Here is a 16,231-nt window from a genome sequence, read left to right on the forward strand (position 1 = left end):
AAGTAAAGGAGTTGTAATCGGGTTAACTAGATTAGATTGTTAACCATTTCTATAATTGAATTGGAACATGACCTATTGTTAAAAGACTTAGTTGGGCGATAGCCGATACATACTCAAATATCATTCGTTACAACATATAAGCCTTACTGGAGGTTTTCTAACAAGTTTGATGTGGTTTGGAACTTCAAGTTAGGTGCAGTTTATTTTTTCAGAGGTAAAATGTCTGCAGTATGCGGATCACATCTATAAACACTGTAGGAGAAGAGGTAGACTAAACCTCCGCAGTCCGCAAGAAGAAGACATGCTCAAATCGGGTTTTATTCCAAACTGGTTCAGGTTATGAACTTCCTCTGTTTGAAAGCCAATGGGCCAACCAGTTTAGGCTAAACTGGTTCGGGATACAAACCAGTTTTGAAGAAAGACGAAACTTTAAACCTACCAAATTGATTCGGGTCGGTTACAAGCTGGCTTGGGACAAAAAACCGGTTTTAACCAACCGGGGTTTTTTTTACTAGAGGTTCGGATTATAAACAGGTTTCAAAGAACAAGAATAAAAAACCGGTGCCAAATCTACGGGTTGGGTCAGTTTAGAAACTGGTTTGGCCCAAATTAGTTATAAAATAGTTTTGGGCCAGGTTGGGTATCGGTTTACCGGGCCTGAACCGTTTTTTTTTACATCTCTACTTCAAGTTATGACTAACAGATGTATGGATCTTAAATCCAACATTATTATCCATATGAAGTGGGTTGGGTTTGGACTGTGAGTTTGACATGTTCGGTTGGCTTTATTGGCGGCAAAATCTAGCCTGCCTGTTTTTGAAGTCGAGAGTTGGTCCATGCTTTTGTGTTACTATTTATGACAAAGGCTAATTTTGTGTCTTAAGAATTATTATCTGTCTTAAAAGATAGTAATAACTTTCTTTTTACCCTTAGTTTCTAACGTCGTCCCCAAGTAACTAAATGCAAAAGTAACTGTATGTATAGTTGCATATTCTGTTTGAAAACGCCAAGTTAAGACTGAAAAGTGAGCCACTTATTACAGATTTCATGAACGATCTTATTTGCATTTTCAGAAAAAGTATGTTATAACAAAGGAATATTTTCCTCATATAATCCCAACTATGGCCATTGGCAAATATAAGGACCAACTATCGAAATGGCAAAATATAATCCCAACTACGCATGTGGGTGGAAAACTAACGGAAACTTAACCTTCCGTTAGTTTTGTGTGACGTGGCGGCTGAGATGTCTCATAACCAGCTGACTGGGCTGCTGACGAGGCTATTAATTATAAAAAAAAATCTTAAACCACCTAATTATGCTATTTGCTATGATCGACGGATCTGCTTAGTCTTCGACGGCATCTCCATCGGCTTCTCCGACGTTGTCGTCGACGGCTTCTCCTACGTTGTCGTCGACCGCTTCTCCAACGTTATCGCCAACGTCTCTGCCGATGGCTGCTCCGGTGGCTTTTCCACCGGCTCCTTCTACCGACATCGAAACACCTCCCATCTCCGCCGATGGCTGCTCTGGTGGCTTCTCCGCTGACAACAGCTGTAGCTTGTTCAATTCCCCCAATCCACCATTAGGGTTTTCAGATCTGAAATCGGCCAGATGTTGTAGCTGCGATTTCGGGAGAGGAAACTGTTATGATTCTGGTGGTTGTCGGAGCTACACGGCGCCCGGCGGGATGAGATTTGTTCCGGCCGACGAAAACCAAGGCTTAGGCTCTGGTAAGATGACATCCAAATACTTTTATGATGGTGAGGGTGTACAGAGATAGTGGTGATGGGTGGACTGGGCTTTTAATGATGGTCGGAGCGGATGATGATGGCGGTCGGAGATGGTGAGGTGGTGGTAGGAGATGGTGAGGTGGAGGCCGGAGAGAAATGGGATGAAGATGAAGTGGGTTTGTTAGACTCCTGGCCAATACAAATTATTATTATTATTATTAATGACAACTCAGCGGCCACGTCAGCGGTTTAATGACAACTCGGCGGCCACGTCAGCTGGTTAATGACAAGTCAGCTGCCACGTCACACAAAACTAACGGAAGATTAACTTCCCGTTAATTTTCCACCCACATGCGTAGTTGGGATTGTATTTTGCCATTTCGATAGTTGGTCCTTATATTTGCCAATGGGCCATAGTTGGGATTATATGAGGCCAATATTTCTATAACAAAAGCTAGGAACGTACTCCTAAACCTGCATGTTATTATGAGCACATAACTATCGAAACTATGTTTTTCAGGCCTTAGGTGGTGGGAGGGAACTGAGATCTGATGAGCCGCTGGTCTAAGAAAAAACATGTTGCTTTTGAGCATATCATTATTCTAACAAAACTATTATATCTATTTCTAATCATAGCCCAAAACACCAACTGCTTCATAACCATTTTAGATTTTAACTTTCCAAAGTCAAAATATATACCAGCATTTTAGAATCAGAAATGAAGATTTTTGACCACCACCTCAAATTCGTAGTTAAACAATACTATTATAGGCTAGAATCACTAACATATGTCGACAACAAAAATGAAGATTTTTGCCTCTAGTTCTAGTTTGACTTTCAAAAGTCAAATACCATTTTAGAGAGAACAATTTAACTTTCAAATGGCTGTAAGAATAATATCACAAGTATTATTATATACTAAGGAGTACTTGAATAAATATCAATGCTTTTGCACTAAAACTCACATACACACAGATCACCTCATATCATATATGACTTTCCAAAGTCAAAATATAAACTTTTATAGTTGAATAAAACCATTCAAGAATCAACCTTTTACTACAAAGCGACAATTTGCCATAACACTACATTTAACAACTGTATTAGAAGAACAACTCACAACATAATAAGTGGATGCTTTGGCATATATATAGATTTTGTTAGGTCTGGATTTGTATTCTTACACAAAACCTATGCAGATCGAGATAGATGGGACTCCTTTTTTCTTTTTTTTAGATGTTTGCATGATTTTTCATGCAACCATTTCTAAGGATAACGAGCTTGTGGTCAAGAAGAAAATCTAGCGGACAGATCTAACTCAAGTGTACACCTTTTCTTATTTTAAACACTTTAAAGTGTAAGCTTTTGTCATGATCTGTAAACATTTCATTATACATAATATAATTAAGAAGTAAAACGAAATTAAACGAATCGAAGCACAGTTGATAAAGCTAGATGAAAACATTGTTCAAACAACATCATCCATAGATCAGTTATGCAGTTCTAGTCAACAAAGGCACAAAATACAGCCCACCTCAATAAACTATCAGGCCAAATAATCTTGAATCGCATCGGTAAGATTTGGCTGATCAAGAAGAAATAATGATTATGTGCAGGTCTGCACATAAAACGTATTCCCTACTCCATCAAACCCGAGATTATCTATCATATTTGGGTGTGGATCACAGACAAGAAGCTCTCCACGGTGAACATCTGTAACTTCCAGTATAGGTTCATCACTATGTCTAAATCCCATCACAAAGGACCGAACGGGTGTGTGAACGTTAAATGTTTATAGCTGTGTAGATAGACCACCCTCCATCATCCATAAATTGTGAACCTTTCCATTCGGCTCCTCAGCATTTTCAATCACAAGGGACTCCCTTAGCTTAAACATGTAAAGTAAATGTTGAGACCGAGCTAATCTATTCGGGAGGTTTACTTCTCCAATTTCTTCACTTGTTAAATCAAATGAAATAATCAGCTCGCAACGTCCCCCCATCCATGGGAAGCCAGTCGGTTGCAATCCAATAAATTACCGCATCTGCAACTACCGAACGACTAGTTGGGTCCGGAAAACGAAAGATAACATATTTACGAAGAGGATTGCTAGATAGGCTTCTCCATGTCCCCGTGCTTAACGTAAAAACCTCAACTTGTGAAGTAATGGTACATAGATTTCCCCATACGCTGTCACACTCAACATATCTAATATTCACAATCATAGGGTCCTTAGTCTCATGAGAAACCCCAAAACCTAAAACGGTGTCATAAATCTTTCCATTTTCCACATTAGGCACAACATCGTACACTCTTCTTATTGTCGGGTTCCAAAGAACAACCCTGCCCCCAACTTCAGCAGCGGCATAAAAGCATAATAAGCCATGAGAGCTGCCTACCATGCGATAATATTCATACTGGTCAACCAAAAAGCAAGGAGGAGTCACGGAAGCTATATTTAGAGGGAACGTGTCATCATCATCAACCGAGAAATATCTTGAATTATAATCCATAAAATAATCATATTTTAAAAACATATGGTCCATGTTGCAGCTATAGCTAGTAACAAAGTTAGAGCTATCTATTAAAGACTTCCATGTCTTGGAGACGGATCGGAGCTGAATCAAAAATTTGACAGGAAGCCTTTTCATGATTTCTACTTGGATTTCAAACGGTATGTCGTCTGACATTTTGGAAAACTTGAGTTATATAATCAATCAATCTATTTCTGCCATGTAAAAATATAAAAAACAAGTTAAAAGCATATATACTGTGCATCTATATTACAACTTCAATAAATCCATGTATATGAACAACTAGTCAACTAGATATCGTACAATTGTACGTTTATGGCAATGAGTAAGTAGCATTTGTATTATTGCCTACAAAATCAATGGATAGATTTATTAAGTATTAACCATTTCAACAACGAGTGTATGAAAATTAGTAAACAACTTTAAAAAACACAAAGAAACTCAAACATACCAAAGGAACTAATCAACAAATGAAGATCGAATCTGAATATGAGAGTCTTTCTTAGGTTTTCCAAATAATTTGTTGATCATATAAAGTTTGAATATCAACTAAAGCCCAATATTGTAATACATCCATTATATCTTAATCCATTTCTCCATGCACAAAAACTAGACTAGAAACCTACATAATCAAGTTCACCCATTTGAGAATCCCACCTGTAAAGTTTTCCAATATTAGAGCTAAGTGAATGGGAAATCATTCACACTGGAAAACGTTCAGAAGACCGGGACATAACACGGAGATTAAGAGATGTGAGTATTTGTGACCAACCAAAGCAAAAGGCAATAATTCTTTTATGACCTAAATTGAAAATAAAGCACCAGCAATAAACCCGGAAATTTAAAATTAATAGCATGACTTTAAAGTATATACATAACGAAGCATATGCATGCAGCGTTGTTCAAATAGGAAAGAAACGCAAAAACTAATCATCAAGCAGCTGAATAAAGAAGCATCTACTAATTAATTAAGCAAGCACTTGCACTGTGAAACCCTCCGAGCAGCAACAATCTAGTCAATACAAACAAAGTCAAATCAGTTGTGCATAGTCAATCAAAACAATAGTTTAATTTATTGAAACGCCCAATGTGATATGAAGTGATGTACCTCATGAAGTAAGAAATGTAAGATTAGGCTGATCATGAAGAAAAATGATTCGGTATAGGGCTGCACAGAGATTTGACTTGGCACTCCATCAAATCCAAAATTATCCATGTGATTTGATTGTGGCTCGTAAACAATAAGTTCACCACGTTCATCATCATCTGCAAGTTCAATTATAGGTTCGCTACTTTGTCTAAATCCCAATATATACCTCTCAAATTGTGTGTTAACATTAAATGTGTATAGCTGTGTAAATAGACCACGTACCCTCCATCATCCATAAATTGTGCACCGTTCTATTCAGCTCTTCAATGCATAGAATCACAAGAAGGGACTCCCTTATCTTAGACATGGTAAGAACATGTTTAGACCAGGCTAACCTTATCTTAGACATGGCAAGATATTAATTTTAACTGGAACCCCCCTAGTCTAATCCAACACACAGCCGTGAGTAGGGGCAGCAACCATTGACGCGACCCCCAAACTTGACACGAAAAAAACAAGTTTTGGGTTGACTAACACAACCTGTTTAAAAAACAGGCTGGGTTGACCTATTAACTCGTTTAAGTATTTAGTGACACGAAAAAAACAAGTTTTGGGTTGACTAACACACCCCGTTTAAAAAACAGGCTGGGTTGACCCGTTAACTTGTTTAAATATTTAAAAAGAAAACTTCTATAGTTATATTTATTCGTTTTCATTTTTTTTAATATGCTCTTGCAATTTCAAGTCCAGTTTTGATATTTTTAATATTTTTTTTAAAAAATAATCTCGTATTACTTATTTTCTCTATGGACTCTAAATTATATCCATTTTGTTTTTTAGAAAATCTTTTACATTTTGGATAAATGGGTTAAATTGGTCGACCCGAATTTGTGTGTGTGTGTGTGTGCAAGTTAGGGCTGAAACCTTTGTCACTAGTAATAATAATAATAATACGGGTCGGGTTTGGGTTGTTTAGGTTCTGAAGGGTGGATCTAACAACAAATCTTGGATCAACCAAACTCGGTGCTAGTGGAATATCACACCAAGTCACCTTTGGTCTCGGATCTTTTGGGTTTATGTTCGGCTTTTAGAGTGAGAGAGAAAGAGAGAGAGAGAGAGAGAGAGCAAGAGGATAAGATTGACAAAAAAGCTCTTTGTTCTCATGGCATGCTTCCCTATTTATAGGAAGCATACATGAGAAGTAGTTTCATAACATAATGCCCAATGGGCTTGTTTACATGGCATTGGGCCCAAATACATACAAAAATACAACACAAAAGCCCACTACATACAATCCAATACAAAAGACTTAATACAAACAAAACAGGACCTAACAATCTCCCTCTAGTCTTTAGTATTGGAATCCGTCCGTGTCATACTCAAGAACGCCTTCCTCGGATAGTGGAATCTCAACAAGTCTCTTGACGAACTTGTTGAAAGCATCAACTATCCGGTATGTGTTTTGACGACCAATGTCTTCAATCTTGAGCAGGGGTGAGTTGTAGAGCTTCAGAATATCCTCCTTGCTTAGTCCCATCAGCTCATGCTCGTCAAATACGCGAAGTTCGTGCATATTCTTGCAGTGTATGATGGCCTCACCTGTTGTGTTGTTGAGTTCCCAGCCAATGAATTCTCGGAGAAGGTTTGGAGTATAAGGTTCACCATGATAGATGATGACACTATCTTTGGGAGCCTTATACCTCCACATCACTCTTGGTTCTCCAGTAGCTGGGTTAATCTCTCTTGGGTTCTTGAACTTTCGACCCTTATTCAACTAAAAATCTTTGTATCCCACTTTCGCTTGATGCTTCAAATGACGTATTATCCAGTCGTCCAGATCCTCATCATAATCTCCGATTCCCAAAGCCTTTCTCATGTAGTTGATATCAAGTTCTGGTAGAGTATGCAACTCTTTGTGGGCGAGGTAGATGAGGTCTCCGCTGGCCTGTGGCCCAACTACTTTTCTCTTTGTTGTATCGGACGTATACAACCAAAGAATCATCGTGGTACGGATAGTTGAGTGAGCAGGAACTGGCATGACTTGTCACATAGTGTGTCTTCCATTTCCTCTTCTTCGGTGCCTGTGACAAGTCAGTGGCTGGATTTATCACAGGATCAACTGCAGGTGCTTCGGAAGTTTGAGCTTGAGCAAGTGGCGTGTCTGGATTTGGCGAGTAGTTGATGTAGTCGTCATCTTAAGCCTCCTCCGCATGACAACTGGTTCAAGAGTTTTTCCAGCCTCAATGAACTCATCAATGACACCTGCAAGATTACCTGTAGGAAACAATTCGTTATATAAATTTTCAATCCTTGCCTCTGCTTCTCTCACCTTCTTCGCGGCCTTGTATGCAGCAGGGTCTTGATATTGCTCTTGAGTATGTGGAGGTGATTGAGTGTGACCTCCACCTCTAGTTCCTCCTGCCGCACTGGCTCCGCTATCACCACCATCTCCACCGTCATTATCATCATCATTGTCATCAAAACTATCGTGGACGTTGTCATCCACAACATAATCTTCCTCGTCATCCTCATCATCACTCTCATCATCACTATCTTCTTCATCATCACCATCCCCACCTTCATCATCACCACCAGCTTAGGGTTGAGGTTGTTCAACGTGAGACATCCCCAAGCTGGTTCCCACAACACTCCCTGCTTGGCCGATATGTGGTACAATCCGACCAACAGTCGCCTCGTCTTCAGATCCTCCAACCTGTTCAGCTCGCACAGCCATACTCGGACATACGGTAGGTTGGGATCCACCTATCTATGCGATGGTGGTAGACTTCCTCAAGGTTCCAAATACCGAGTCAAGATGAGCCTCATGCGTGGAAAAGTCATCATCACGCATGCCAATAAGCTCTGAGGCCGCCTTGTATCTACCCGTCATATCCTCATTCACCTTCAGCTGTAGCTCGTTTAGGTGATCTTGGGCAGCAATCTTACCTTTGATAGCCTCAATCTCGGTTCTGAATTGTGTGTTTTCTGCAATGAGTGTACCGAGTGAGGAGGACGATGCTAACTGTCCCTCGAGCATAGATACCCTGGAGTTGGTAGCTTCCTTCTCAATATCCCATTTGGTTACGGTATCATCAATCTTCTTGAACAGTCTCTCTTCCAGAATATGAGCTGCGGGTAGGTTTTTCTCTAGTGTCTCTACCCGATCTGCTACCTTTGAGCATTCAGCCCGTTGAGACGGGTTTCCAATGCTTCATTGTTGAGGAGTTCCTGTTGATTGGTGATACGTGTATGCAGTTGGTTGAACCAGGACCTTTGATTATCGATCAAGACATGGTGTAATTCCCTTTGCTCTTCCAGGATCTCAACACGAGTTACTAACTTCGCCCTTTCCTTGGCGTCCTCAAGCTCTTTCTTCTTATGAGTCTTGATGTACTCGAGCAATACACGCTCTCGTTTAGCCCTCTTAGCATTTGATTCCTCCAGGGCGATTATCCTATCGAGGATAGGTTCAGCGTACACCAGAGGTGTCAAGGACTTTCCTTTGGCTATGGGTTTGGGTGAGAGGATTGTGGTTGGTGGAGTGTCAGATAGGATTGGTGGTGATGTTGTTTGGAATGGTAGTATGATGGATTGGGTAGGCAAAGGTGAGGTTATGATGGTTGGTGGTGTTGAGAATAGCGGTGTGGTGACTTTGGGTTGGGTAGTTGATGATGTTAGTTGTGTGGGTGATGAGGCGGTAAACGTTTGGGTCCAAAGGCTGGTGGATTTGATTGGTGAACTAAAGACGGATGAGCTAAATATTGTGGTAGGTACGGGTTCAGTGGTTTTTGGTTATTCGGGTGGTGTAGAGATTTGAGGTTGTGCTTGTTGTGGGGATGGTGAGAGTGGTAGGTTTCCTAGGACGTTGAAAATGGGTTGGTTTTGTTGTGTGGGTGAGGGTTCAGGTGATTCATCGGGTGAGTCGTGTAGCATGGTCTTGGTTGGTTTGGATTTGGCCTTGATTCTAGTCTTGGGTTTCTTGTAAACTAGAATCTGTATCTTGGCTACGTATAGGTCCTTTAAGGTTTTGGCTAAGGTTTTTGGTGAAGCAATGTGTGGGTCAGGGGTAGAGGAAGGTTTACCTTTGCTGGAGAGCTTGACAATGAGCTTTGAAGACTTCTGGGAGTCTGCAAGCTTCTTCAAACGCTTTAAGGGCTGGCGGTCCTCCTCCTCCTCTTCACCCTACTTGGCTTTACCAGAAATACCACCAACAGAAGGCTTGTCGGCAGCCTTCCTTTTTAGATCATGTTTAGCCTTGGTTCTATCCTCAGGCTCCTCCTCAGACGAGTCAGCCTCCTCCTCTTCTCCTTCTGGCTCAGAGGCCATAATCTCCCCTCTCTCCTCCTCAGACTCATCCCCAGCAGTCTCAGTCTCCTCAAACAGACCAAACTTGGTTCCCGGCCTCTCTTCTTGATATATATGACCCTTTCCCTTTGTGCTCAACATGAGACCAAACACCGCTAGCTTGATCATATTAACATGATAAGGTTCTGGCAGTGTCTTCTTCCCCTTCTTTTATTTCGCAGGCTTGTGTGGTGGCCTGGGTACCTTGGGAAGCATATCATCAATCAACAACTAAACAAAACGTGGATACATCAACCAAGTTGCATCTGTAGTTGCGTTTGCCATCATGCACAAGAATAACATCCGGGAATAATTGAACTTTTCCCGGTATGTTAGTGTGTACATGATGCGTACCCAGTCAGCTCTCATACTATCAAACCCACCTCTCATATTAGATAGACTGTGAATCACCACATGGAACATAAATCTCCAGTATGGTGGTAGGTGCTTTTTCTCCAAACTCTTCCACTCAGTATCATACCCCATATCTGCCACAAACCCACTGAGCTTTGCCCTATCTCCCTTCTCAAACAGATAGTGCGGTTCATCCTTAATCTTCAAAGCTCGTCTAATATCACCTTCCCCGATAGTCAACTTCTGTCCAGCAACTTTGGTGATGATAGATAATGAGTCCTCAGATAGTTTGGCATTCACCCAAAATTCTGTGACCCACTTCGTGTAGATAGCTGGGTTTGTAGAGATAGCATATGCCAATGGACACTTCTTCAATCCTTTGATCATAGAGGTGAACACCTTTTCCTTCTTGTCTTTCGGCTCCTCGAAAGGACATGATAGATTATGCAACGAAGGTGTGGGTTCCATATTGTGATCAAACTATGATTATAAGGCTGGATGATTGTGGATTGATGATGAATAGTTAGGGTTTATGAGAGAAAAATTAGAGAAAGAAAGTGAGAGTAATTTTGGTAAAGTGAAAGTGAATAGTGTAAGATATTTTGGATGGCCCTTATATATAGGGTCAGCCTATCTAACAATAGGGTCAAAACATCATGAGTATTCACCAAAAAAACGCTTTCAGTCCTCGGTCTTTAAAAACATTTGCACATTAAAACCCGAAAAATATTTACCTACTGAATCCAAGCACTTGTTTGTTTTTCTGATTTTTCTTTTGTTGGTCCATGACTGTTAACATTTGCGTAAATGGTCTCTTTAACAAAACAAAATAAAATGAGATAAAATAAAAGTAATAAAACTAAAAGTGAAAAAAAAAATAAAAAAAAATTAAAAAATAAAATTAAAATGAAAATATTAATATAGATAATATTTTACAAAATAAAATAAAATAAAACATAAGCCAAAGTAATTTTAATATTAAATTAATTTATATAAGTCTTTTCATTGATTTGATTAATCAATTTATAAGAATGATCGCAACATGGAATCATATTGATTTGCAAAGTCCCAGATCGCGTTTCCGTTTTGATGTTATTGTGACACAAGTTCATCATTGATTGTAGATATTGTCCACTTATTTAACTTGACAAGTGTTTTGATGTCAATGTGATACATTTGAAGTACAATTAGGCACGGTGCTTGTGTGGTCCCCACTTAATCTTACATGTTACTGAATTCATGATACATTGGGCCTAGTTTGTGTTTACTCAATTCGACTTAAATCTTTCTTATTTGATCACAGCACACTTATTAACGTACTTGACACTTTATTTTGTATACCACTTGTAGGTCTTCTAGATAGATCTCACAACTTGACTCGGATCAATCCGTGTTGTCGGTTAGCGGAAATCATCGACAACACTCGGATCTCGAATCTTAGTTTTATTTATGTAATAGAGAGGAAAATGGAGAGGAGAGAAAGAAAAACTTTATTTCCTTAGTTGTGTGGAATGAGTTGTGTAGGTCCTGAGACGGGTGGATCTAACAACTATTCTTGAATCAACCGTACTTAGTGCTAGCGGAAATCACACTAAGTCACCTAAGAGGTCTCGGATCTTGAGAAATTATTTTGGGTAGAGAAAGAGAGAGAGAGTAAGAGAAAGCTAGAGAGAAAGTAAGATATGAGAAGTTAGAAAGTTTTGCAAAAGGTTGGTTTTCTCATGGCATGCTCCATATTTATAGAGAGCATGCATGAGAAACATGCCATATCACTAATATGTCCAATGGGCTTGTTTACATGTTTCCCTTGGGCCTAATACATACAAAGTAAACAACTTAAGCCCAAAACATACAAAAATGACCAAATGGCCCAAATACATAAACTAACCAATACAAAAGACTAATAACACAAAACGGGACCTAACTATCTCCCTCTAGTCTTTAGTATTGGAACCAGTCGGTGTCGTAATCAAGAAATTCGTTCTCGGTTAGTGGAAGTTCAACAAGTCTTTGGACAAACTTGTTGAAGGCTTCAACTATCCGATCGGTGTTCTGACGACCGATGTCCTCGACGGTTCTCAGCGGTGAGTTGTAGAGTTTCTTCACATCCTCCATATGTAGTCCAATTAGCTCATGCTCGTCAAACACTCTTATCTCGTGCATGTCACGGCAGTGGATGACGGCCTCACCGGTTGTATTATCAAACTCCCAACCAATGAAATCTCGGAGAGTGTTGGGAACGAATGGCTCGCCATGATAAATTTCATGACAGTCTTCTGGCGCCCTGTATCTCCACATAGTTCGTGGCTCTCCGGTTGTTGGGTCTATTTCTCTTGGGTTCTTGTACTTGAGACCCTTATTCACCTCAAAGTCTTTGTAGTCCACCTTTGACTGATGATGGAGATGTGTGGTAACCCAACCTTCTTATGAATCTTCATATTCTCCTTGGCTCAGAGCTTTGCGAAGATAATTAATGTCAAGCTCTAGCAACGATTTCAGCTCATGATGAGAGAGATATATGAGATCTCTGCTGAATCTTCGAATGGCCCAACAAATGTTCTCCTTGTTGTACTTCGCATAGACGATAAACGAATCATCATGATAAGGATAGTTGAGCATGCGGGCACAGGAACGACTTGACACTATATGAGTCTTCCTTTTCTTCTTTTGTGTTGTATGTGTCAAGTCGGCAGTTGTATCTGAGACGGGATATGTTACAGGAGCCTCTGAAGCTTGAGCTTGTGGTGTGTCTGGATTTGGCGAGTAGTTGATGTAGTCTTCTCCTACTGCCTCCTCCGTATTGTGTGCAATCACATGCTCCAGGCTTTTCCCTGCTTCAATGAAATCATCCATAATACCAGCAAAATCATCTTTAGGAAACAATTCTTTATACATATCATCAATTTTTGAGTCTGCTTCCCTGACTTTGCTGGCAGAGTCGTTTTGCAGTAGGGTCTTGAGGAGTTTCTTGAGTATGTGGAGGTGATTGAGTGTTAACTCCACCTCTACCTCCTGCTGCACCGGGTCCTCCATCTCCACCATTTCCTCCATCATCATCACCATTATTATCGTCTTCATCGAAACTGCCATGGACGTTGTCATCCTCATCCTCTTCATCATCTTCACCGTCACTTTCTTTATTGTCACCTCCTTGGTCATCTCCACCAGCTTGGACCTGAGGTTACACTGGTTGTTCAGGACCCAAGCTGGTACTAACCCCACTTACGGCTTGGCCAACCTGTTGTAAAATACGACCAACAGTTGCCTCGCCCTTCGATCCCACAACCTGAACTCATCACAAGGCCTCACTTGGTCCTACAGTAGGTTGTGATCCCCCAATCCCAGAAGTCTCACCAGAACTTCTCCAACTCTTGAACATAGCATCAAGCCTGTCTTCCAGCCCGTGAAAGTCATTATCATGTATACCCATCAGATCAGAGGCGGCTTGATGATTGCTCATGAACTTCTCGTTAAGTTTTGACTGGCGTTCATTGATACGTTCTTGTTCAGCCAGTTTTGCTTGAAGGGCCTCAATCTCAGTTCGAAATCTTGTGTTTTCAGCAATAAGTGTACTGAGAGAGTCAGATGAGGCCAATTGACCTTCAAGAGCAGAAACCCTGGAGTTGGTGGCCTCTTTTTCAACATCCCACTTGGTTGTAGCATCTTCAATCTTCTTAAACAAATTTTCTTCAAGTACAGTAGCAGAGGGTAGGTTCATCTCAAGTGTAGCGACTCTAACACCAAGCCTCGAGTGGTCTGCCCTCAGGTTAGCATTTTCAGAAGCTACATGGTTCATCAGTAAATGTTGATTCTGGATTCGGGTGTGGAGTGTGTTGAGCAGCAATCTTTGACTTTTAATAAGAGCATCGCTCAACTCCTTTTGTTCTTCCAAGACTCGAACCCTTGACACCAGCTTTGCATTAATAACCGCATCCTCACGTTCCTTCTTCTTTTGAGTCTTTATATACTCAAGCAAAACAATCTCTCGTTCAGTCCTTTTGGCGTTTGATTCCTCCAGTGCTATGATCCTATCGAGGATAGGATCAGCGAACACTGGAGGCGTCAGGGATTTTCCTTTGGTGATGGGTGTGGGTTTGAGGATAGTGGAGGGAGGAGTGACGAACATGATGGGTGTTGAGATTGTTTGTAGGGGTAGGTTAATGGATTGAGTTGGTATAGGTGAGGCTGTGGTGGTGGGTGGTGTTGAGATGAGTGGTAATTGGGTTGGTATAGGTGAGGTTGTGGTGGTGGTTGATTTTGAGAATATGGAGGTGTATGGAATGGGTTCTAAGTTTAAGGGTGTCGGTTGTTTTGGTGGTGGTGAGGAGATAATGGTTTGGCTCCATAGGCTTGTGGTTTGGATTAGTGAGCTAAAAGTAGAGGATGTGAATATTAAGGTAGGTATTGTTTCAGTGGTAGGTTGTGTGGGTGGTGGTGTGGTTTGAGTTGGTTGTTCGGGTGGTGTGGTTGATTGTGGGTGTGATTGAGGTGGGGATTCAGGTATTTGTGGTAGAAAGGTGGATATGGGTTGGTCTTTTGGTGAGGATTCGGGTGAGTCATGTAAAAGGGTTTTGGTTTTCTTGGCTTTTGACTTGGTTCGGGTTTTGGGTTTCTTATAGACGGGAATTTGAATCTTGGCCATGTCTAGGTCTTTAAGTACTTTGGCTAAGGTTTCTTGTGAGATTACAGGTGGTTCAGAGGGTTTACCTTTTGAGGAAAGCTTGATGACGAGCTTGGAGGACTTCTGGGAGTCTCCAAGCTTCCTCAGATGCTTCAAGGACTGAACGTCCTCTTCTATTTCTTCTTCTTCTTCTTCTTCTTCTTCTTCGGGCTCCTTATCTTTACCAGAAGAATCACCAATAGAAGGCTTGTCGATAGCCTTCCGCTTCAAGTCATGCTTGGCTTTCGTCCTGTCTTCAGCTGGTTCATCTGATGAATCTTGCTCAGCTTCATTCTCAACTTCAACTTCAACTTCAGCCTCATCCCCAGCAGGCTCAGTCTCCTCAATCAATCCAAACTTTTGACCCGGTATTGGTCCTTCATACTGATGACCTTCACCCTTTGTGCTCAATAACACACCAAAAATCGAAAGCTTGATCTCGTTCACATGATAAGGCTCTGGCAGTGATTTCTTGTCTTTAGCTTTCTTGTGAAGTGGCCTGGGTACCTCGGGTATCATATCGTCAAGTAGCATCTGTACAAATCTCGGGTACATAAGCCATGTAGGGTCATTCTTCACATTTGCCATCGTGCACAAAAATATCCTCCGAGAATAGTTGAACTTCTCCCGAGTGGTCAAAGCAAACATAATCCGCACCCAGTCAACCCTCATGCTGTCAAAACCTCCACGAATGTCAGCAAAACAATGAGTGACGATGTGAAATAGGAATCTCCAGAAGGGTGGGAGGTGCTTCTTCTCCAGACTTTTCCATTCAGTGTCATACCCCATCTGAGTCACAAAGTCACTCAGACTGGCCCTATCTCTCTTCTCATACATGTAATTAGACTCATCCTTTATCTGTAATACCCGTCTGATATCTCCTTCTATGAGAGTCAACTCCTTTCCAGCAACTTTAGTAGTAAACGACAGAGCATCATCAACAACCTTTGTGAAGGCCCGGAAGTCCAAAACCCATTTGGAATAAATAGCTGGGTTGGCAGTGATGGCATGTGCGAGGGGTGATTGCTTTAGCCCCTTGACCATGGATGTGAAAACCTTGTCAGCTTTGGCCTTGGGAAGCTCGAGAGCACAAAATTAATTATAACCCTGAAATCATTCATTTAGGTCGTGAGAATCATCATTAAACAAAGTTAAACTATAAAAGATAAGTTATATACAAGAGACTTAAGTATTTACACATTGTTTAACTTAATTAATTACTTATAGTTGATTAGTTGATAAGTTATTTTTTGTATATTTACAAGTTGATTAGTCCAAAACAGTCCAATATTCCAAGTCCAGAACAGTCTAGTAGCCTTAGTTCAGATTTCTGGAAAAAATTTCTATGTATAGGATTTTCGCATGGTCTCTATTTCGCTTCGCATGGGATGCGAAGCGAAACAGAAAGATGTTTCGCTTCTCATGAGCACGCGAAGCGAAATAGAGAGATGTTTCGATTCGCATGAGCACGCGAAGCGAAACCCATTGAATGCGAAAAAACTAAACTTGGAAAATA

General features: G+C 40.8%; 1 protein-coding gene across 1 annotated transcript; it reads right to left on the bottom strand.

Annotated features, from left to right (window-relative positions):
* Positions 1–1,347: 1,347 nt before the first annotated feature.
* LOC143572210 (putative F-box protein At1g47790) lies at positions 1,348–4,423 on the bottom strand. Its single transcript, XM_077057431.1, has 2 exons — positions 3,773–4,423; positions 1,348–1,623 (listed from the first exon to the last, which is right to left on the bottom strand). Exons 1-2 carry the CDS (start codon positions 4,421–4,423, stop codon positions 1,348–1,350), a joined length of 927 nt encoding a protein of 308 aa, XP_076913546.1.
* Between the last annotated feature and the right edge of the window lie 11,808 nt (positions 4,424–16,231).

This window comes from Bidens hawaiensis, unplaced genomic scaffold (genome assembly GCF_021521415.1).
Source record: "Bidens hawaiensis isolate Kalapana, Puna unplaced genomic scaffold, B.hawaiensis_p1.1 tig00025770_1, whole genome shotgun sequence".
Lineage (NCBI taxonomy): Eukaryota > Viridiplantae > Streptophyta > Magnoliopsida > Asterales > Asteraceae > Bidens > Bidens hawaiensis.

Coding starts and splice junctions, on each gene's coding strand:
- LOC143572210 (XM_077057431.1), bottom strand. CDS start 4,423: ATGTCAGACGACATACCGTTTGAAATCCAAGTAGAAATCATGAAAAGG. Junction 1,624..3,772: donor GTTCGGTAGTTGCAGATGCG/GTAATTTATTGG, acceptor CCGAAATCGCAG/CTACAACATCTGGCCGATTT.